This window comes from Egretta garzetta, unplaced genomic scaffold (genome assembly GCF_000687185.1).
Source record: "Egretta garzetta isolate BGI_Z169 unplaced genomic scaffold, ASM68718v1 scaffold144, whole genome shotgun sequence".
In the NCBI taxonomy this organism is placed as follows: Eukaryota; Metazoa; Chordata; class Aves; order Pelecaniformes; family Ardeidae; genus Egretta; species Egretta garzetta.
In genome coordinates this window covers 217,785-241,592 of record NW_009259316.1, presented here as the reverse complement: position 1 = coordinate 241,592, position 23,808 = coordinate 217,785, and the positions used below count along the sequence as shown (strand labels likewise).

The 23,808-nt window shown below is 42.0% G+C and overlaps 1 protein-coding gene across 1 annotated transcript in view; it reads left to right on the top strand.

The window, feature by feature from the left end:
- CTNND2 (catenin delta 2) overlaps positions 1–23,808 on the top strand; it is a 581,628-nt gene that overhangs the window by 489,101 nt on the left and 68,719 nt on the right. The window contains exons 14-15 of the mRNA XM_035892032.1: positions 2,311–2,484; positions 13,593–13,743. Of these exons, the coding sequence (XP_035747925.1) occupies positions 2,311–2,484; positions 13,593–13,743 (325 nt within the window). The remainder of the gene's footprint in view (positions 1–2,310; positions 2,485–13,592; positions 13,744–23,808) is intronic.

Genomic DNA, 23,808 nt, shown 5'->3' with positions numbered 1-23,808 from the left:
TTTTTTTTTTTTTTAAAATGTTTTCTCATTACTGGGCAGAATGGCAAAACCACATTAAATATTAATTTATCTGCAAGTATCATTTCTAGTGCTTTATTAGTTCCCGCACAGCATGAACATATGTACAGCTCTGTTTATATCAGCTGATTTTCAGCAGTCTTTGGGATTGTAAATACCTGAGTTTAAAAAAAAAGTTATATCCCCATAGGTGCATAAAAAATGTATTGGGTCGATCCAATACATTGGAAACGTTAGATGTACTTTGCCCCTGAAATCGTATAATAAGTACCCTGTGCAAACACTGTTCAGTTGCATAACGTGACCATAATTTGTGCAAATTGGAATGAGACAGATGAAGACCTGAATTTGTGCCCTTGGACATCACAAGTCATTCATTAGTGGACTTACTAAAGCCCAAATCTGGTGTGAGGTCAGATTTGACCTGTAAGACATGTTTCTCATTTGTTTTCCAAAAAATTCTGACAGAGAAAATGATTGAATTCCGAGAGTTAAAATAAGAAGCAGGGGTTTATGTATTTTTTATGAGCTGATGAGAAGTAATTTCTGGCAAGGCTGGTGATTTATATGGAGAGAAAAGGAGAACTGAGTCACATACAGTGAAATCGAGCTATTGGTTTAAAGGCAAAAATATATCAACAAAAATTCAAAGGCACAGCCCTATAATAGTGTCATTGGAAGGGACTGTTTCTCCAGAAAGCAATTTTCCTGTAGTTTCTCAACCACCACTGGATATTGAAGTGCCAGTTCTTTTAAACTGTGGTAACTTTTGTCCAGTGCAGTGAGTTTCATATCTGAGCAGCTTTCTGGTTTTGAGTAACTGCTCATGTGTATTGAATGGTCCCACTTTCCATTTTGGTGTTTCTTCCGCTTTAATTTAGAAAAAATAGTATTCTGGATTCTCAGTGGTAGTAATCTAGCAAAACCTTGTTCAAATTAAGCTACGTTCGTTGTTATTAGACAAGACTTGATTGAGTGTCCCTTAAATTATACATAGATTTTTGAAGTTAGCTTAAAAAAAAAGGATGATTGATACTTCCTGAAAATGAGAGAACCCAGGTATTTTCCCAGTGCAAGTATCACCATGTTGTTTGACTCATAACTAATGAAATCAGCTAGGAAAATTAACTGTTGCAGAGCTAAACAAGGGGTTAATTTGGCCTGAGCTGTCTTTGGATCTCTAGTAGATGTTTAATGTTATGATGGACATTTTTAATCTACATGATCACAGTAAGCTCTAACCCATGGCATTAAAAGGTTTACTTTGTATCATATCGTGCAATCTGTACGTGTCAGAGGTGTTAGAAAAGAGATTGTATTAAAAAGTCAGGGCTTGTTTTTAACAGTGGTATTATGGCTATGAATTTTCTAAATCCTTATATCTGTTCAAAGCAAAGGAAAATATATATTACATATATAGATAAAAATCACATTTAAAATATCATTAAAAGTGCATTCCACATCTTACTTTTGTTTAAAAAAAAGGCAAAAATGCCCTTGAATTACCTTCTTTTTAAGATCCTTCATGCTTAGGTGCAAGTATTGTGCATTCCACTGGAGAGGTGAATCACCATGCTCCTGGAATAAAGTTTCTCTTTCTGGTAGGAGGGGGTTTCGTGCAATAACCTGCTTATTGTTCCAGGTGTTGATATTGCCCATTTTAGGGTTATTTTAATGGTAAAACTCTGTATGTGATGGGAGGAAGAGCCTGGTTTTGGAGTCTCAGACTGTACGGTTGGCTGGCTGTATGGCTAAACACCTCCAGAACATGAATGGTGAGAAGCCAGAAGAAGTTGAGCAGTTGGAGAAGACTTGTCCCACTTGGGCCTTTCAGGGGATGGAGGGCTCATGGCCTTGCCTGATGTAGTTTTCCGCATTAGCGTTTCATGTTGTTGCTTTTTCCCTCTCATGAGAAGAGAGAGAATGCGGAGGACTGAGCAGGATGGGGAAAAGGAAAATGTCTTCACATGCAAGTTCTAGATTTGCCTTTTAAGATAGTTCACTGGGCTTCTGTTCCACCCAAAAAAAATAAATGCAGCAAAAAAATGTTTTTGTTATGTCAGCTAGCTAAAACACTGTGTTTTCTGCCAAAGCTATAGCTCCTCTGTAAGGAATGTTGAGTAGGACGTTTGGTTTCTCTATGAAGAATCACATGATAGGCTGAAATTGAGAATGGCTGTGTTCAGGCAGATGCCTTCATGCACGCAGACACAGATGTTACAGCTTCAACTGAGGCAATTTTCAAGTATTTCGCTGTTCCTTGCTGACAATCTGATTTGTATTTTCCAACAGTGGGATGGCGTAGGACCTCTCCCAGACTGTGCAGAACCACCCAAAGGAATCCAGATGCTGTGGCACCCTTCAATAGTCAAACCCTACCTCACACTTCTTTCTGAGTGCTCCAATCCAGACACGCTGGAGGGGGCAGCAGGGGCACTCCAGAACTTGGCTGCTGGGAGTTGGAAGGTAGGAATATTAACCTGATCTGTATTTCTTTTTCAAAAACCACTACGGATGACAAGAAGTTGGTGATATAAATGTAGGTGAATGCTTCTAGTAGCAGAATAGCCCTCTCTTTTCACAGAACTATCTGCAGTCAAATTTGAGATAGTATTTTAAGTCCTCTGAATTGATACAGGTGGTCATATCACAGGACAAGTCAGCATACAGCAGGGAAAATCACATTGGTCAAGTCAAGTATGAAAAATTGCCGCTGAAAACTAACATCCAAATGAGGAAAAGCAGCATCTTTATGAATCTGGAGTGATAGAGACATGAAAAATGAGCCGAAAATATCACCGGTGACAATCAAATGAAACCATATTGTTTTGTCACTGCAGAAACTGGTTGACATTCTGTCTCTAAAGAGAAACCAGGCAAGAGCAGGGCAAGATATAAATGATGTGACACCAACACAAGTAATCTTAGTATTGACTTTTTTAAAAAATAAGACATTATTAAAATGCATCGACAATGTGATTAAATATGTACAATGAGCAAGGAAATGCTCAATCAAGGGACTCTATTCTAGCTCATCCTACTTTTCAATCATAATCAAAAGATCAATTTTTCTCTCTCGTATTATTTGCAGTGAACTGAGAAAAAAATTAAGAACTCATTTATTAGATTTTGAAAATGTTTCTAAACTTAGAACAAATCAATAAAATTCAAGATAACAGTTGAGCCTGGTTTATTTTTTAGGGCAATTTCTTCATCGCTTTCCTGAAGCTAAATGGTTTGATTGGGAGAAAGTACTAACTATCTAGTCCTACTGTATAAAGATAATGCCTTGACTTTAAGTTAACTCTCAGTGGGAATTTTTCACATTCACAATGAAAACATGCATGTATGGGGAAATGCAGTTGTCAAAGTTAGGTCTCAGAAGGTATCCTGTTTGGTTTCTAAGCATTTGGGCATTCATATGTGATATGTAAATACCAATTTAATGAGTCATTAATTTCGAAACGTTTCTTTTTTTCCCCTAAAGTTTTATTGGAAGTTGAGTTGGCACATTCAGTAGATCTTCAGAGGCATGTGATTTTTTTTTTTGAGCCCACCAAACTTATAAAATGCCTTTGACTATTGCATTCATTGACAAATGAAATGAGTAACAAAGGTATCTGTCCGGTGATTTCTGTCCTACAAAGTGCTACGTATACACTATGCTTGAAAATCATTATACTTTTATTATTCTCATATTGTAGACCACATCAGATTGTGTAATGCTGGCAAAGAAACCCAACAAATGCGTTTTATTCATCTGGGAATGGGTGTAGCTCTGGGCCAAATGAGAAAGCAATGCATGCATATTTGCCAGGACTAACAGGAGTGCTAAAATGCAAGTGGTGCCACTTCTCCCATTTCTGATAAATCTGTACCTGTCATCCTTTAGTTGGCAGAAGCGTATGGTGGCGAGAGGAAGGAAGGCTCTGCAGAGGCCTTTGGCAAGTGCTGGGTTAGAAAAACTGGTTTGAACTTTAATACTATCCATGCTGATGCCATGAGAAAAGCTCAGTTGTTCTCGTGTTGCTCTACTTTTCTAAAGATTCGCCAATTCCATTGCAAGTGATGTGCAGACGCAGAATGAATATCCTTAATTTCACGTGTCATGCTAGCCATTTTTGCGAGGGGAATAATCCTCTTTGGAGATTACATAAGCATTGACGTTTCCACCGTTTGACCTCTCTCTTCCACTGCTGCAGTCTTCTGGATCTAAAATGACTGAAATAAAAGTTAGAAAACTCTTAAAAGAAGAGGCTATTCCTAAGGGAGATCTTTCTTTTTTTTAGTTCCTACAAGAAGCCGTAACTGTATGAGGAATGGGAAAAGGGCTTTGGTTTCTTTTTTACTTGAAATCTTTCAAGAAGAACTTTATGATGGACTGAAAGAGGGAAGAGGAGCAAACTGCATTCAAATAAACAATGTTGCTATTAATATTAATAGCAATAGTAATTGTGGGCTTTTTTCCAGTTAGCATCATTTTAATGCCAGAAGAATCCCAGAATATATGAGGCAGCCAGTGCACCACAGTTCACACACTTCCGAGGATGCGGTCTCTTCTGGAAAAAAATAGAGTGCAGTTGATGCACTTGCATAGTTCGTTCTTAGCCATTTCACCTTTTGGTTCCTCTGGTATAAAGCTGTCTAATCCTCTTTGGTGACCGAGAGGTAACACTTTTAACACAGGCAGTGCTTAACCAATGCCATTGTGAAGGGAAAGTGAGCAGATAAAAGGAAGCCTGAATAATTTTTGAAAAATAAAAAAATTGTGTAGGGGATTTAGATAAATGTCTGCCACTAGAATTAACAGATGATATGTGTCTAAATCCCCTAGACTGCTTTCAAAAATTCCAAACACAAAAAGAAAGCAGCAGTATGAAGCTTTAAGGATTAATAGCTGAGAGAGGCTGAAAGTTTTCCTTATTTCAGGGAATATAGTTTCTCATTGATACATACACAGAAAATCAACACATGCACATAATAAATCTTAATCTGTAGGACATTTTTAGCTCTTTTTCAATTGCAGGAATTCCTTCTAAAGCCAAATACTAACAAAAAAGAAAAAAGTGTGACAGACATATATTTGCATATAATTTCCCAGTGTCAAGATAAAACACTTTGGAGCAAAGCCTTGCCATATATTACCCATCTGCAAAGTAAACTTTAACATTAACAGGTCCAAATGAAAGTTTACCAATAAAACAGGATGCTGATCTGAGATATGAGGAAGGATTTTTTCAATGCGAAAATTTAACCTGGGATAGATCACGTCTGCATATCTTGATTTTGATGTATGTTCTGGTTCTGAAGAAGACCTTGCCAGCTTATCCACAAAGCAGAACTCATTTTGAAAGAGGCTGTTTCAGGTGAATATGGAGGTTCATTCATCTTGCTCTTCTGCACCAAGACTTACACAGGGAGGACACTGGTATTGGAATCTGAAGGAAGCAAACCCATTCGTTTCATGGGAGAATGCACACGTATCCTCACAGATCCCTCTTTTTTTATTCACATACTTCTTTGATGCATCTACACATACTATGAATGGCCCTTCCAGAATAATATATATGGAGACGTCTAAATAGGTATGCTTTTTTGGGGGATGTGACAAGGTTTTCCACATCGCTGCCAGGATATGTTTAAGGGGTGACTACTGCTTTGCGCAGTGCCCTGTGATACCAGCAGTTGGTCACTGCCTGTCCCCCTCCTGGTGGGGTTGATGGCCACTAGCAGTACGCACTCCAAGTACACAGGCACCCTGACAGCCTGCAGGTCACGTTGTCAGCGCGGTACGTGCACACGCCTACCCCTTTCTGCAGAACTGCTGCTACCTGGGGCTGGGTGGGTTTCTCTTTGAGGGACTCATTGCTTCCCAAAATATTTTCTCCCATCAAATCATAACCAGGGTAACTTCACTTTATCCTAAACTTCCTACAGGCAGAAGGAGCAACGCATAAAAAGGATGGCCATTGGTTTTGGTTTTGCTTTGTTTCATTGCCACATTTTTTTCCAAAAGTAGACTTTTTCTAGTTATACTTAGTATAAACTTGTATTTTAAAGCTGCTTAGTAGTATGAAATAACAATCCAGGCAAATACATTCCTCCGGCTTGGCTGAAGTTTTCACTGAGTGAATAGGGCATGAGACGTGCCTTTGGAAGCAGTGGAGACTCTTTACTTCCCATTAGGTATCTGCTTTCATTGGGAGCTCTGTTACTTTTCTTTGCCACTTCATTTGGGTTTTGCCAAGTTTGTGCAAAAATGCATAAATAAAAATAGGTTTGATGACTCACTAAGCTGTATTCTGAAGATACGTGCCTGCTTATTAAGAAATTTCTCTCACTATAACACTTCAAACCTGAAGTCCTCTCAGCAACCTTGTATCATTATTTATTTTAATACCTTGGATTAAAAAGGTTAGGAGGTATAAAATTACAAGACTCATCCTGTAAAAGGAAATCTCTGTAGATCTTCTATGTAGTCTGGCATCGGTATTTTTCCTTAGATGACGGGAATAAAAGTGGCAAGTTCTTTTTAGTTTTCACCTTGGTCAATAGGCTATTAATACATTAAATCTACTGAGCATGTAAAAAGTTACACACAAAATGTCCTAGAGTTAACGATGTCAAGAATCCAAAGTTATGTCCATTCTGAACAAAATTTCCCTCTCAGGAAGAAAGGAGATATTGGGATATCTATATATTACTGTGTCTGTCTGTATATATCTGACAGCTAAATTTAGGCTGATGTCAGTTTATCTGCCAGAGACATATCTGCAATACCCTTTGCTGTGAACTCATAGAATCACAGAAGGGCTGAGGTCAGCAGGGACCTCTGGAGAGCTCAAGCAGGGCCACCCAGAGCCGACTGCCCAGGACCATGTCTAGCCAGTTTTTTGAGTGTCTCCAAGGATGGAGACTCCACAACCTCTGTGGGCAACCTGTGCCTATGCTCGATCACCCTCACAGTGAAAAAGCATTTCCTGATGTTTTGCAAACCTCCTGCATCTCAGTTTATTTCCATTGCCTCTGGTCCTACAATATTATCTTTTCTATTACTTCCAGTTAAAAATACAGTGTCATCACCACAAGTAGGTTTTCCTTAGTTTTGTCAAACCCTTAAAAATAATTTCTTCATTCATATGATCATGTTTTGTTTTAAAATACTGTCATAACTTATATAAGTAATACATACCTTTTAGAACCAGGAAACAAGATCTACTATGTTTCCATTGGCTTACATTAGAACAGATTGCACACTTGCCTTGGGCCTTGGTTAGTCCCTTCTGTGTGCCCAGTCTTCTGTCCCAGTCACTTTTCAGGCTTTACAAACTTCCTGCATCTGCTTTAATGACAGGATGGCCACCTTCGTTTTCCTGAGCGTCTGTTAGTTTCTTGGGCTCTTTAACATCAGGAACAAGTGCTGCTCTGTTGAAGTCTTGCAGTTGCATGAGGCCGTAGCATTCCTTGGCTGGTTCTTTCTACCTCCTTTCTTTTCACTTCCATGTTTGATCATACTCAGCAGGGAATGATAAGGCGCTTTGGTTAGACAGCTGAATGTCCCCGCCTTTGATCCCCAGCAGGTACAGTACCCATGTGAATGGGGTTTATGGGTCATTGGCCTGATCTCTTGAGATAGCTAGATGAGATCTCAGTCTTTGTTCCTTAGGCAACCAACTACATTTATTTTCTTAATTCCATCCTAGAGAAATCTGACTCTCACGGGAGCAAAAGCTCCATTAAGTAAATTATTAGATAAGGAAACTGAAAAAATAAAAGGGACTGATTCAGTCACAAGGTCAGCGCAGCTACTTCAAAGAACAGTATGAAAAGAGTTTCAAGCTCCTTACCATCCAGACACTTGCAGATAATGAGTAATTATTGTCTAAAGCAGCAGACATCTAGGTTATCAATCTTCCTCTTATCAGGCAAGGACATATTGTGGGTTCCTTGCCAGACTCTTCTGATTACTCTATTTGCATATTAACCCTCTGGAGTTTCATCGGGCTGTTCCAGGGAATGTTTTTTGGATTACAGTGAAAAGACTTATATTCATTTTCTCCAAAATATTCATATGATGAGCCCTTCTGTGATAGGATGGAGAAGACCATTCATCACATGATCAACAAAGGCAAACTTTTTTCAATGAGCAATGCTTTATTCTGTTGGGAATTCTTACCTGGGTTGAATCCCCGCCGTAGATGAGGCAGCATCAATTAATACAGGGAAACGTATTGGCTCTGTAGGAAGGTAGATGAGATTCAAGGGACAGGACGATATTCAAGAAGCAAGACCTGCTGCTGCTGCAAACACCCATATCACAGATACCATGAGGAGATCTGCATGGACAACAGTTTGTGGGATGAGAGCACAGTAACTCATGGGGAGTTCGTGCTCAAAGTAATCCCTTACTATACTCAGTCAGTTTGCATCCCATGAGATGTGTCACTTTTGTCTCAGTGACCTTCTTTTTTAATGACATTAGGTACGGTGTTTGGACAAGTCATTGTAATGGCAATCAGATCATTTTGCATACGCAGTACATACTCATAGTGCAGAACCAAGAATGATGAGTTGTGAGAGCAGTCCTTCTGAACTTTACCTTCCTCAAACATTTAAGATATCTTCTGTTACACCATTTTAGTTTTCTCTAATTTATATATTTAACTATATATCTTTACCCACTGGATTTTTTCCTTTCTCTTAAGCTTGAGTAAGGTCATGGAGCAAGAAGACAGTAACCACTTAATACTTTTCTCTTATCCCCACACAAAGATGTAGAGAACGTAGTGGTGGCCTGCCAGATGGGATAATTTCTGAGAACAAACACTGGAGTTAGGGAGCAGAAAGTCCCTGGGAAGTGCTCACTCTCTTCAGAAATTGCAAAAAGATAACCAAGATTTCAGAGCCTTGCTTTCTGTCAGGTGGTGTGACTTCTCAGGCATCCCAGTAGAGTTATTTGACTAAAGTAGATCTGTAATTTTCTAAGTAGAATGTGAAAATATTCTCTTTTTTTTCCTGATGCATGTATTACATTGAGTATGATCAAAGAGGCATACTGATCTTTGATGGCTCATTGATCTTTGATTATTCAACATGCAGTTCTCTTCCATGGTCTGTTGTTCCAATACTGTGAGCAGACACCCCTTTCTAAGCCTCCCCTAACAAATTCTGAGTCTCTCAAATCTTCCTGGTCCTGTTGGTAATTTAGTTTGGTTTGTCGTGCTTACTGCCCTGATTTGGCTTTCATTCCGTAGTTTATGTCTGGGCAATTCCCTTTAATGTTCACTATCTCGATAGTCTTTTGAGTCACAGTGTTGAACTGTGCCAATACTATACAAAATCTAGTCAAAACTGAAGTATGTGATGGTGAAGTATTCTGGAGGTACTCCAGTAACACTGATGTCAGTGGCACAAAAGTGAATCCATTCAAAATATCAAGTGTATACAATCATTGGTATTCTTCAGGGGTTTGTTGTAGGTTTATTTTGGTGGGGTTTTTTCCCTTTTCTTTTTGTGCTGGAAATGTCTTCATTTTTTAGTTTGGTCTTCTGTCATGGTGCTTCATAGGACCCAATGAAACACTAAAAGGAGTTAACTGCCTAAATGCTTTCAATTTGTCTGAAAAAAAAAGCTTTGTCTAGATGAATTACTCTCTTGTTGAGTTTCAGCGTAATGTAATCTCAATCCCTAGAGGCATTCAGTTCTGGAAAGGGTCCTTTATAGTAATAGCTGTGACAAACTAAAAAATAATTTTCCAGTTTACAGTATTTTTTCTACCTAATTACTATGACAAAAACGAAAAGGGAACAACTAATGAAAGTGGACATAAAGATCCACTAGGTACCTTCAAAGTGGTGTATGGTAGTTATGCCCCCTGAATTCAATTATCTGTAAAGAGTATTCAGGCATAGATTGTGCCTCCTGTGCTTGTCTCTGATAATTTAGCCACAACCTGATGCAACAATAATGATTTGATTTTATTTTTTGGCTCCTTGGTCCCTCTAAAGTGTTTGCTGTTCCCATAGGAGCCCTTTCTCTTTACAAACTGAACAGTTATTTGATCGTTGACACTGCCACTGATTTGTGGAGTAACAGGATGATTAAGTACATTGGCAGCGTGCCTCATTTACCTACTGATAGGCAACAACCCCTTTGTCTCTTTTCTTTTTTATGATTTTTCATCTCCGTTCTTTTATAATTCACTGAGCTCATATTAGCAATTGACCTGCAATGTGGAAATGCAGGCGTGTTTCACGATGGCTTTAGGCAAACAAAAGGATCATCAGTATACGCAAGAGCAAATCAATTTTTCCATTCTCTGTGAGAATAAAATAGCCATTTTGAGGCATCTCAATTTGAGCGTTCCTGAAATCCGCAGAGCGCAGCGTAATTGCTTGCAGAAACTTGTCCTAATTGGCAGCTTAAGGAAAAAGACACAGACAGTTCTTACCAGTTTCCACATGGAAAGTTCTCTGGAGACTGTTGAAACAATTAATAGACATTTCTGTCTTTCTGCCTAAGGTGCATGGCTTGAAAACGCAGATGAAATGATAGCAAATCACACACTGAGGATTCTGTGAACTTTTCCCAAAGCGGATGGCGTTCTCTGGCGAGAGAAGGCTGCAGGGGGGAGGAACACACAGGGGAGAGGAGAGGTTTCATACATACTTTTCTCTCCTTCTGCCATTGTTTTATGTATGTGTGTGCATATGTGCATCTGTAAAACATTATATCTGGATTTTTCCCCTATGAAAACTTTGGAGTGGTATTTCTTACTATTGTGATCAAATTAATTGGTTCATTACAGATGCTGAAGGCTTGCGTGTCATTTATTCAGTAAGAAGGTTTATATTTTCTCTTTTTTTCATACTGAGTTATTTCACTGTTTCTCCTACAATGTCTTCTGCTCTCCCTGGGGTTAAAAAAATCCCTTTCTTAATTTATTTCTTTTAGACTTTTATTTTGGAATGGATGATGAAAATACTGCCATCCAGGAAATCTGTTCTAAACCTGGGTTTCATAAAACAAATGCTTGTGTTTTCCCATGACTAAAAAAAATGCAAAGGAAAACTGTTTACTGAGGTGTTAGTATGGAGGGTTTTATAATATAGTGAATAATCTATAAGATAATGGGGGGGGTGGTGGTGTTTAAAAACAAACACCCACCATGATTCCCCATGAAATCCATGTTGGAGGCACTAGATCTGTGATGTACTTTGGCAATGAACGACAGGATCTTTCAATATACTGTCCACTAGCTTGAGCTCTCACCTCAACCAGACAGGCTCACTGCTCTCTCAAAAGAGTCTCACTGCTACCATGAACTCTCACGCCAGCAGTCACCTTGTAATCGCAGCAGACACAGCGGAGGCCTCCCCTGGGAGAGGTGTAGGAAATCCAGCGATGGGAGTTTTGAAGTGCAAAGAGCTATTGCTTCGGGTACTCCCCGCTGCCGGTGAAAGTGTGTTTAACTGGCAGATGAATACATGGGTTTTAAAACAGGAAGCTTAGAAAGATTAATTTGGTGTTTTCATAGCATCCTTCATATTTAACATCCCATTAAAAATCAAGATATAGGAAAGAAATTATTTTTCAGCAGATGCTTTCAGTTAAACTCACTGATCCTTAAGATGCGGTTTAGGTTTTTGTCTGACGTTCATCCTATACGCTGGCTCTAGAAAAGAGGAGAGAGCATAGAATAAGATAAATCAAGAATCCTGCTGCCACATCTTCTCTCACCTAAGACCTATTTGCTTTGCTGCAGAAAATGATGGCACATGTGCGTTATAGACATATTACATTACTGTGCTCAGTGATGCTGAGAACCCCATGTCCCGGCTACCTGACTTGAAAGCTTATCATAACCATTATCGCTTTCATCTGCAGCAAAGTCCAGCCAGCTAGCTTTTGTTAGGCATGGTTCCTCCAGAGGAGAAACAATACAATCATATTCTTTAAATGCTGGTTTCTTTTCCTTTTTCCGAACTTCCCCTGAATGACTTCACTTGGAATGAATTTGCACTCCAGATATTGCAGCATTGCAACCCTTGTATGTCTCTGTATCTATGGTTGTTACCATAAAATATATTCTGGATTTTGCTGGTCAAGGCACCTGTCTAGCATAAACAGATGCTAGCTTTTCAAGTGAGCACTTCAGCTGTGGTAAGTAGAGGCCCAATGTAGAGGTTAAGCATGGTCTGCTGACAGTGAGTGTGTTTGCCGTTTCCTAATGCTTTATTTCACAGAATTTCTTTTTCTGTTTCTGGAGAAATGCTATTGTGATGTAACTGTTCTTTAAGGTGTGATCTAACTGTTCTTTAAGGAAGGTTTGTTAAAAGAGAAGGGTCATCATAATCCAAAAATCCTAGGGCTTATCATCCTGGTTTCTGAAATATTTGAAATATTTCAAAGGCTAAGGGCTTCCAGAACTTTGTCTTCCCCTTCCAGGTATGACGGCAGGATAAGCATCCATGCCATAGCACTGAAAGGAGGGAGAAGCTCTGCTTCAATAAATTCCTTTAAACTATCAGTACGAGGAGCATGAATGTGAACTTTATGAACATTGCAGGGAAGAGTTCAGGATGTGGGAAGGAATATAGGCCTAGTAGGTGGCTTGTTTTGAAACAGACTGTGCCGAGAAGCCTTGCACACCCTGCAGGTGTCCAGACATCTCAAATTTGACAATACCCATAGATTTTAAAGCCACAGGGTCACAGTTTTGGTCTTGTTTACATTTATTCCAATTTCTGGAGCTAACAGTGGAATGAAAAAGAGGAAGTATAGTTAATCTTTCATCCCTTCAGATGCAAACTCTGTTCGTCATTTCTACTGTCAAACAAAAAGGACGTTCACATGAGAACATGCTGCTTCACTATGAGATAAAGACAAGGGCATGCCAGTGGTGTCATGACCAGCTGCCAAGTGGGAGATGCCTGCAGGCTTCTCCCATACGGTCAGCCACCGGGTTTATCCTGCAGCCCCGTGGTACATGCAGCTCGGCACAGCACAGGCCTGCGCCTGCCTCAGGTCAACTCTTATGTGAATCTCTAACTCCTCGATGTCTTCCAGTTAGGACCACTGTAGGTGCCAAAACCAGATGTATAGTTGTCCTCCTTTTCCCCTCTGAACAAGCTGACGATCACAAGAGCAATTATAACAGCATTTTCATGTTTTTAGACTGAATAGTTCTTATGGTAATAACAAAGAAATACTCAGACCTCTTGAACATGTTTTGTAATACATATTTTATAATATAAATGTTGTTGTTTTAGCAGTGAACAAGCATCATTAGATGTTGCATAGAAAATGCTGATGCAAAGCAAGTTGTCTGCAGGCTTGGGCTGTGTGCTAAAGTCAATTCATCACTGAATTTCTCTGCCACCATAAAAAATTAGTGCAAATTTCCAAATCAAGGGCTTGCCTGGCACCATGAATGCAATTATTCCCTCCCTTTTGAGTTTGCATCGACGTGCTTCTGTTACCCCTTACCCTGTGCCTGTTATAACCTGAGATGCCTTGCTTTCTGTAGTGGATTTCTGACTTTCTTCTTCATGCTCATCCATGTGTCTTTACAGTGGTCAGTGTATATCCGCGCTGCTGTCCGCAAAGAAAAAGGATTGCCAATCCTGGTGGAACTGCTTCGAATAGACAATGACCGGGTGGTATGTGCAGTTGCTACAGCTTTACGAAACATGGCCTTAGATGTCAGAAATAAGGAGTTAATAGGTATGTTCTTTCCAAACAATCTATATATTCTGTGGGATTGTTGGGGGTTTTTTTCCAGTTTGCAGCAGAATGAGTACAATGAAAACAATTACTCTCACATTTCTAGCACAATTTCTTTAATTCTTTCTCTAACATGTCATATTCACATTTTATGTGACAGGTTAGTGTTATATTGCAAGGAATTGTTAAATTAATTAAACATCATGCAGTGTTTCATGATCTGTCATACTGTGATCTCCAGAAGAAAAGCAATGGCTTTGTTCTGCTTTAGCACTTCATTCCTAGGCTGGCAGTAGCACTTGCATCTTCCAGATCGAGGATCTAAGCAGAGCAGCCACTCCTGATCCTCAGATTATCTATTGCAAGTAATTCTGGGGTCATGAAGTGACGAATCTCAAAGATTTTAAGGTAGTTCCAGGAATTTACTGCGCAGATGAGTAGCTCCAGCAAAAGAACGGGGAGATGTTTGATTCACAAACACATAAGCAGTTAAGGAAGAGGAGAACAATTTATATAAATCATTGTTGCCCCTGAATTTGGATGGTATGGTAAGCAAACATCTCGGGGTTTGGGGTTTTTTTTATTTTGTTTAGGTTTTTGGTGGGGTTTTTTAGCTGAAACTCATCCAAACACTGTGTATCGTTGAACTTTATTTTCATGTTCTGTCTTTGAAAAATAATAATTTCTTTGTTTCTGAACTATTTCGACAGTCATGACAAAATTATTTCTGCTTCTTCTGTACATTAAGAGCACATTTTTTACTCATTTTTGCGAACTTGTTAATTTGTTATCATTACAGCATACTTCTCCTCCTCTGCTTTTAATTACAGAATTCCACAAATAGATGCTTTGATCATAATGTTTCATTATTTGTATCCAGTGCTATCTCAGGGTTAGTGCTTCATTACAGCAGTGCTCAGCAAGTTGTTAAAACAAGGCAATCACTCCCCTCATGTACTGTACGAACTAGAGAGACTTCACTGACAAAACGTTGTAAAGCAAATAGACGTAGAGGTTGGTGAATAGTGTAAACCTGCTGTGATTGCCCAGGCACTGACCTCAAGACTGATGCTTTACCTGCAAGACCAGCCTGCTTGTTCAGCTTTTGCTGGTGTTACAGTTGATAAAATTGGCAGGAAATTAGATTTGTTCGAGGTATTGAGTTCAACTTTCAGGAAGCAAGGTGCTGCATATCTGTTCTTAGTGGGTTTTTGTTGTTTTCTGGGAATTTTGAAGTAGAAATTACTGCTGAAGCAAGTGTATGAGGCTATCTAATCTGGATTAACAAAAGACCTTTTTTTTCTTTCATGATGCACCTCCACATTCAGTCTACACTATGCCATAGTCTCCATTATTTAACATCTTATTCCTTTATTTGTGGGACTTCCTCTACAGGGTTCACAAACCACATTCATGCTGAGTTTTCTTCTATATTCTCCTATCCCCTACTTACAGGAATCACAAAAAACTCTTTACAGTTGAATTTACTGAGTATAAACATGGTTTGTAATGCTGTGAATTAGACTCTATATGGTTACCTTTTCTGTGCTTGATTATTATTTTTCAATTGAAAGTTTTATTTCCTTCACAAATATGCAAATTTCATTTAGGAAAGTGAGGCTAAACATATGAAAATGGAGCTGTCTTAATACAATGTGCTATTCAAAATACTTGGTAAATTAGGGATAATAAGCTTGCACAACCACCACATTTTAATATTTTATGGAATTCTTTGAGAACATGTGATATAAACAAAGATTAATTTGAAAGAGGTAGGAAAAAGTCTGTTGAAAATAATTGCCTAATAAATTTATTTGTGTAGCCAGCCCGTAGTGGCTGTGTAGTGCTTCTCAGATATAAGTTATTTGTGGGGTGATTCTGGGGAATTGTATTTTTAAAAAAGTCTAAACATGCCAATATGCTAGGGAAGTTATGACTATAATTCCTGAACCATTTCAGCTGTGATCTTTATATGTTCTTTCTTCTACTTTCATCATTGAACTTCAAAGAAACAGTAATAATGGTCATTATTTCTCTTGTTCCTGACATTTTTTTAGCAAATGGGGCATATCATAGAGCTGATTTTCAGAAATGCTAAACACCTGGAGTTGTTAAGGATTTCAGCTCGTGTTTTAGGCAGTCCATTTTTGTGAATATTACAGTTCCATGTGTTCCTAGATGCCTTAGCTGTTGTTACGGAAAGCAGGACTCAAAAGGAGCTTCTTGAGGTTGGTTGCTCAGTCATCTTTTCTGCCTAAGCAGAATCAACATCCTGATTATCTTTCCTCTCTGCGGCTTTTGTGCATCATATTCTTGCAGTGACAAACTCTACCTCACAAACTGGAATTCCCCCTTAAGATAACCCTCTCTGAAGGTGAATTTTCCAACTGTATATAATAGTAAAATTATGTAGGTAGAATTGAATTGGGGTTTTTAATGGATCTATAAAGCTTTCTTTTCAGTGATGCTGTGGTTCCATTCCCAGCTGACAATTTTTTACTGAAATGTGCCAAAGAGTGAAATATCTCTCTCTGCTGCTGCCAAGCAGCCCATAAATCAGTGTTGAGGCATCTGGCAAATATATCAGAAAGCTTGCTAAAATCCAGACTCACCAGTACCGAACTACAAAACAAACAAAAAGACAGGTTTTTTTTTTTTTAGATGGCCAGAAGTTTCTTGTTAGACTTCATTGAATTGACCAATCTGTTTTGGTTTTCATACAGATCTATCAAGTGTGTTGTTATATTGCTGAAAGTTCATGCCAGCCTTCTCAAAATTTAGCAGAGCCATCCCCACAGCAGCATTTTCTTCATTTATGTTGAGGTCTTCTTCCTGGGTTTCATTTCAGGCACACTCCATGTCCTTAACAGGACCCTCTTTTCATTCCATCCCCATTGCTTTTGCATTGTGCCTTGTGTCTCTAGGCCGAGACAGTGGGCATATTCATCTTTCTCCTTCCCAAAATTAAACTGCACTCAGACAGTAAACCTGGCCTACTTAGTACTGGCACTAGGTTAATCCAGCACCTGGGTTTTCCTCCTTGGGCATACTGCCCAGGTGCATTGCTGGTCACGGTCAGATCACATTCTTTTTCCTCTTGCCATTCAGGACCCAGGTCTGCATGAAATAGTACCCACTCTATGTTGCTTCCCAAGAGTGCACCCCATGGGGAGGTTCATCAGCCTTTTCTCTCTCCCAGCAGTGCCACAGCTGAGGGAAGTGGTGCTGTGGGCCTTGAAAAGACCCACTGCTGATATTGCTTGTTTTGTTCTTCTTTGGTTTCAGCAGTCTAGGCTGCACAGCACCCGTGGTACCCCAGCATCTTCATGCTTCTTTTCATGTGTTCTGTAAGCATTTTGGAAGGCTTGTTTTCCTTCCTTGAAGCAGGTTCTGTCTCTGCTGAGTTCCTCCATGGGGCCATTAGCCTCTCCCCCCAGCCCTACTAGATCCCTCGAAGTTGGCCAAAAGTCACTTTTTTTGGTTTCGGTCATTCACTTAGATAGAAGAAGGTCACGTTTGTCCCACACGTCCTCCAAGAGCTTTGTTGATGACCTCTGTGCAGTTGTGTCACCCCCATGTTCCTTCCTTCTTCCTTTATCTTTCCCTCTCTCAAAAAAAAGGGGGAGGAGGGGGAAGGAGAATAACAAACCCACCCTTCTGTGTCCCCCAGCGCCATATAGGTGCCTTAATTTGAGGATATGGCATTATTCACCCTCCCCCAGGAGTGTCGCTTTTAACCTGAGGACTACCTGCAGACCTGCTGCTTCTGGCAGTGGCACATCAGGATGCCAGTCAGGCCAGCACCTCGCGCCAGAGCTGCCCCACCATCTGCCCTACAGCTGAGTGTACCTACGGACTTTTATTCTCTAAAGCCACACTTTGTTGGAATGATGTCAAAAAAATGCTAACTTAGAATAAGGTTTTTTTCCTTAAGCAGAGGAAACTTGGATCAGCTGGGTGGGGCTTTCTGGCTTTTAAGCCTTTCTGGCTTAAAAATAAATCTGTCTCCTGTAAACAGCATTTTTGCAGGATGTATTGTTTCCTTGCGGTCTGCTCCAGCAACCTTCAGTGGCTTTCTGATTCAAACACCTTCCACGCAGTCTTCTAGGCTTCTAGGAAACTTTCTGTCGATCATCTGAGCCTGCACTGTAGACCTGTGTCCCACTTTAGATGAACTCTCTTTTCCTCCCTGGAGTCTCCCAGCCAGAACTGGTGTAGCAGCCTCCCTTCTCACTAGTCCTTCTCCCCACTCTGCATGCAAAAAGGCTTTCCGAACCAAGATTCCCCCTTCAGTCTTGGGGAATGAGCCAGCCTCATCTTTCTTTTATCTGAAACACAGCCAGCAGTTTTCCTCTCTGCTGCCATCCATGACCTCTTTAACAAAAGAGAATATGAAATGTACAGTTAATTGAAAACTATGTGACTTGTTATTCTACCTACACAAGCAGGTACAGACTGTCCCTGTCAGTGAAATTTTTAAAGGCTGAATCTGTGTCCCCAAAATTTGCATTTGCATTGTTCTTGTGTATGCACGGCCTCTACCTCTGATTTCAAATGACAGTTATTGTGGCATATTAAAGTGCAGTAGGTGGTCTTTCAGAAGAGTTAAGCTGATTTTTCAAGCTGTCCCAGATGAGAAATTCATCACTATTTGTGTACAGCAGAATATGTAAAGTATAGGATTTGCCCTCTTGAAGTATAATTTGGAACTTGTGTTAGTATTGCATTTCATACTGTTTAGTGATAAGTCCACAGGGTACAGGTTTTGGAGTGAATGCAGAGCTGGAGGTAAAACTTACAAAATTTCAATGCACAGTTTTGCGCTTCAGATCTTTCTATCAGTTTTATCTTATCCTGACTGGTTTCTAATGCTATTCTGGGTCAATGTTGATTGAGAGCAGCTTTGTACTAGTAATTCAAGAGCACCATTCTGTCTCTTGGCCTCTTGGCCTGTATTTTTGTGGTTAAATAAAAGATGTTTTTAGAGACTGGAAGTATTTTGATCACTCACCCTTGAAAAAAAAAAGGAGGACAATGCCACCTAAACATTTTTGTTGACTTCTTGTCCTGTACAGAAGATATCATAGAATCATAGAATGGTTGGGTTGCTGCCATGGGCAGGGACCCCTTCCCCTACATCCGCTCTCTCAAAGCCTCATCCACCCTGGCCTTGAACACTTCCAAGGAGGGGGCATCCACAGCTTCTCTGGGCAACCTGTTCCAGTGCCTCACCACCCTCATAGTGAAGAATTTCTTCTTTATATCTAATTTAATCTACCCTCTAAGCCATTACCCTTTGTCCTATCACTACATGCCCTTGTAAAAAGCCCCTCTCCAGCTTTCTTATAGGCCCCCTTCAGGTATTGGAAGGCCACAATCAGGTCTCTCCGGAGCCTCCTCTTCTCCAGGATGAACAACCCCATCTCTCTCAGCCTGTCTTCAGAGGAGAGGTGCTCCAGCCCTCTGATCATCTTCATGGCCCTCCTTTGGACTCAATCCAACAGGTCCATGTCCTTATGTTGGGGGCCCCAGAGCTGAATGCAGTACTCCAGGTGGGGTCTCACGAGAGCAGAGGGGCAGAATCACCTCCCTCAGCTTGCTGGTCATGCTTCTTTCGATGCAGCCCAGGATATGGTTGGCTTTCTGGACTGCAAGCACACATTGCCAGGTCATGTTGAGGTTCTCATAAATCAACACTCCCTACTCCTTCTCCTCAGGTCTGCTCTCAATGCATTCTCTGCCCAGCCTGTATTTGTGCTTGGGATTGCCCAGACCCATGTGCAGGACCTTGCACTTGGCTTTGTTGAACTTCATGAGGTTTTCAGGAGCCCAGCTCTCAAGCCTGTCAAGGTCCCTCTGGATGGCATCCTTTACCTCCAGCGTGTCAACCGCACCACACAGCTTGGTGTCACCAGCAAACTTGCTGAGGGTGCATGCAATCCCACAGTCCATGTCGCTGACAAAGATGTTAAGCAGCGCCAGTTCCAATACCAACCCGTAAGGAATGCCACTCATCACTGGTCTCCACTTGGACATCGAGCTGTTGACCTCATTTCTTTGAGTGTCACCATCTAGCCAATTCCTTATCCACTGAGTGGTCCATCCATGAAATCCATGTCTCTCCAGTTTAGGGACAAGGATATCATGCAGGACAGTGTCAAATGCTTTGCACAAGTCCAGGTACATGAAGTCAGTTGCTTTTGCATTATCCACCAAGGCTGTAACCCTGTCATAGAAGGCCACCAAATTTGTCAGGCACGATTTGCCCTTTGTGAAGCCATGTCAGCTGTCACCCATCATCTCCTTATTTTCCGTGTGCCTTAGCATGGTTCCAGGAGGATCTGCTCCATGATGGTGCCAGGCATAGAGGTGAGACTGACTGGCCTGTAGTTCTCCATGTCTTCCTTTTTTTGCTTTTTAAAAATGGGGGTTATTTTTCCCTTTTTCCAGTCAATGGGAACTTCACCAGACTGCCACAACTTCTCAAATATGATGGATAGTGGCTTAGCAACTTCATCCACCAGTTTCCTCAGGACCCATGGATGCATCTCATCAGGTCCCGTGGACCTGTGCACCTTCAGGTTCCTTAGATGATCTCGAACCCGATCTTTTCCTACAGTGGGCAGTTCTTCATTCACCCGATCCCTGCCTTTGCCTTCTACAACTTGGGTGGTATGGCCTGAACACTTGCCGGTGAAGACTGAGGCGAAAAAGTTGTTAAGCACCTCAGCCTTCTCGATATCCCAGGAAATCAGGTCTCCCATTTCCCTCCAGAGAACACCCACGTTTTCCCTAGTCCTGCTTCTATCACCAACATACCTATAGATGCTTTTCTTGTTGCCCTTGACATCCCTGGCCAGACTTAATTCTATCAGGGCTTTAGCTTTCCTAACCCAATCCCTCGCTGCTCAGACAATTTCTCTGTATTCCTCCCAGGCAACCTGTCCTTCCTTCCACCTTCTGTAGGCTTCCTTTTTGTGTTTGAGTTTGTCCAGGAGCAACTTGTTCATCTATGCAGGCCTCCTGGCTTTTTTGCCTGACCTCCTCTCTGTTGGGATGCATCGCTCCTGAGCTTGGAGGAGCTGATCCTTGAATATTAACCAGCTTACTTGGGCCCCTTTTCCCTCCAGGGCTTTACCCCATGGTACTCTACCAAGCAGATCCCTGAAGAGGCCAAAGTCTGCTCCCCTGAAGTCCAGGGTAGTGAGTTTGCTGTGCACTCTCCTCAGTGCCCTAAGGATCTTGAACTCCACTATTTCATGGTCCCTGCAGCCAAGGGTACTCTTGAGCTTCACATTCCCCACCAGCCACAAGGTCCAGCATAGCACCTCTCCTCGTTGGCTCCTCTTAATTAGAGAAGGAAATTATCACCAACACATTCCAGGAACCTCCCAGATTGCTTATGCCCTGTTGTGTTGTCCCTCCAACAGATATCAGGGTGATCAAAGTCCTTCATGAGGACCAGGGCTTGTGAATGTGAGGCTGCTCCTGTCTGTCTATAGAGGGCCTCATCTGTTTGATCTTCCTGGTCAGGTGGCCGGTAGCAGACCCCCGCTATAATGTCACCTGTCCCTGCCTTCACTTTAATCCTGACCCATAAGCTCTCAGTCAGCTCCCCATCCATCCCCAGAAGGAGCTCCATGCACTCCAGCTGGTCATTGACCCCCTCCTTGTCTCCCCTACCTGTCCTTCCTAAAGAGCCTGTATCCTTCCATTCCAACACTCCAGTCATAGGAGCCATCCCACCACATCTCTGTGATGCCAATAAGATCATAGTCCTGCAGGGGCGCACACATCTCTAACTCCTTTTGTTTATTCCCCACGCTACGTGCATTTGTGTAGAGGCATTTAAGCTGGGTCCCCAATGAAGCTGACTGGCTCGAGTGACTAGAATTCCTTTGTACTGCTCTTCAGGTGCTCTCCTGCTGGCCTGTGATCTTTCTCCAGGCTCTGAGCATCCTTTACTGGCACTGGCATCAAACTGGTAGGAGTGGGATGGATTGAGGTTCCCCTCCCCCAGCAACTTGAGTTTAAAGCCTTCTTCACCCGCTTGGCAAGCCTATGACCAAAGATGTTCTTCCCCTTCTCTGACAGATGGACCCCATCAGCCCCCAGTAGACCAGATAGCCAAACCCCTGGCTGTGGCACCAGTCCTGTAACCATTTGTTGATTCACCAGATTCAACTGGCCATTTCAAACCCCTTCCCTTTGACCGGGAGGATTGATGAAAATACTACACTCCTGCACTCCAGAGTCCCTTACCACCGCTCCCCAGGCTCCATAATCCTTCCTGGTACTTCTCAGACTCTCCTGGTGCCCATGTGAAAGAACAGCAGCAGATAGTAGTCAGTACAAGGCTTGGTAATCTTTCGGCGACATCCCTAATCCAAGCCCCTGGTAAGCAGCACATCTCTCTAGGGAGTGCATCAGGTTGGCAAATGGGTGCCTCCATACCTCTCAAAAGAGTTGCCTACTACTATCACCCATGGCCTTTTCTTAGTTGCGCTGGTTGTTACACAGGGTGCAGATTGGGCTGCCTTACCCAGGTCCAGTGTCTCTCCTGGTGTGACAGGTCTCTCCTCTTCAGTCCACAGAGCGGTAAACTGGTTCTGCAAGGGCACCCCAGGCTTTAGGGGAAGTCTCTTCCTCCTGCTGGTCCTTGCCGTTGCAGCCATCCATTCTTCTGCATTATTGGCCCCCCTCCCTTCTGTGTGTGCCAGTGGGGGAGTTTTTTGGATGTTTGGCCATGGGCCATGGGTCCACTGCAGACTGCACTTGGAACCAGCTATCTAACTCCTTCTCAGCCTCCCTGATGTTACATACAGCCTTCTCACCGCCTCCTGCAGCTCAGCCGCCTGCCGCCCGAGGTCCTCCACCCAGGCACACCTTTTTCAGGCAGCTCTGCCGCCTGTCCCTGCCCCAGGAGAAAGGTCTGGGTATTCCCTCCATCCTGAGCTCTGCACTGCAACCTCTTCCTTCAGCAGCTCCATCTGGGTGGAGGCATCAGCTGCCACTGGGGCAGATGGTGCAGACCCCCCCAGCCAGAGCTGCAGCCTTTCCTCTCAGACGAGTGCCCACCATTCCACCTTGAGGGGTCAGGTAGGATGAGTACCCTTGACCTGTGCCGGTGGTCACAGAAGGGTGCCCGGTTGCTGGGTTATGTGTACATCAAGTCTCCCACTCAGCCAGTGGAATTCTGCTCCTTCAAAGAGGCACCCTCCACCCAAACTGCCGCACCACACCCTGTTTTCCTGCCATGTTGGCAGCGCTCCTGGCCATGGCCTGGCCTCGTCAGCCGCTCTCCAGAGAGCTGCCGGCTCCTGGCGAGCCTCTGTGCTCCCCTGGGGTTTCCCCACCTCAGGAATCCCCCCTATACGCTGTGATCCCCAGCTCCTGCACCAGAGCTGATCGCCTCCGCAATATGCCTTATGTATCTCTTCCCTTAAAGTGTGTAGGGGATCCATGTGTCTGTTCAGGGCTCTAGATTCTGGGGAGTTTGATGGGATAAAGTGAAGCGTTGCAATACTTACGTAAGACATCCTTTTTGAGGCTGTCGCTCTAAAAGCATGATTCAGGTAAGTGAAGTTAGTGGTACAATTTCTGCTGCCTTCACAAGGTTTTGAATCAAGTCCTGAAACAGGCCCTATAGCAGGAGTCATTTTTTAATAATTGTTCCTGAGTTGAGGGCTACAGGGTGTTAGTGCTGAATTATTCTCTATTCACTATTTACTTGTTGGTAATGCAGTTATACACAAAATTCAAGGATAGCATATCAATGAAATTGTTACTTAATGTGTGTTGGAACCTGCTTAATCTTGCTAGGTGTCTAAAAGTTCATTGTCCGATGTAAGATACCTGTACTAGACTCCCTTATAGCTGACTGAGAGAGACTCACAGAAAGTGATTTATTTTATCTAGCATGCGGTAAAATGGCTCTCACCCTGAGTCTGTCTCACCATTAAGTGATGAAAAAATTCCAGGGAATGTGTAAATTGCCACTGAGTGCATACCTTGCCATCTCATGAGCCATGGTGGATCTATTTGGGTGCCTGAAATAACTGGTGC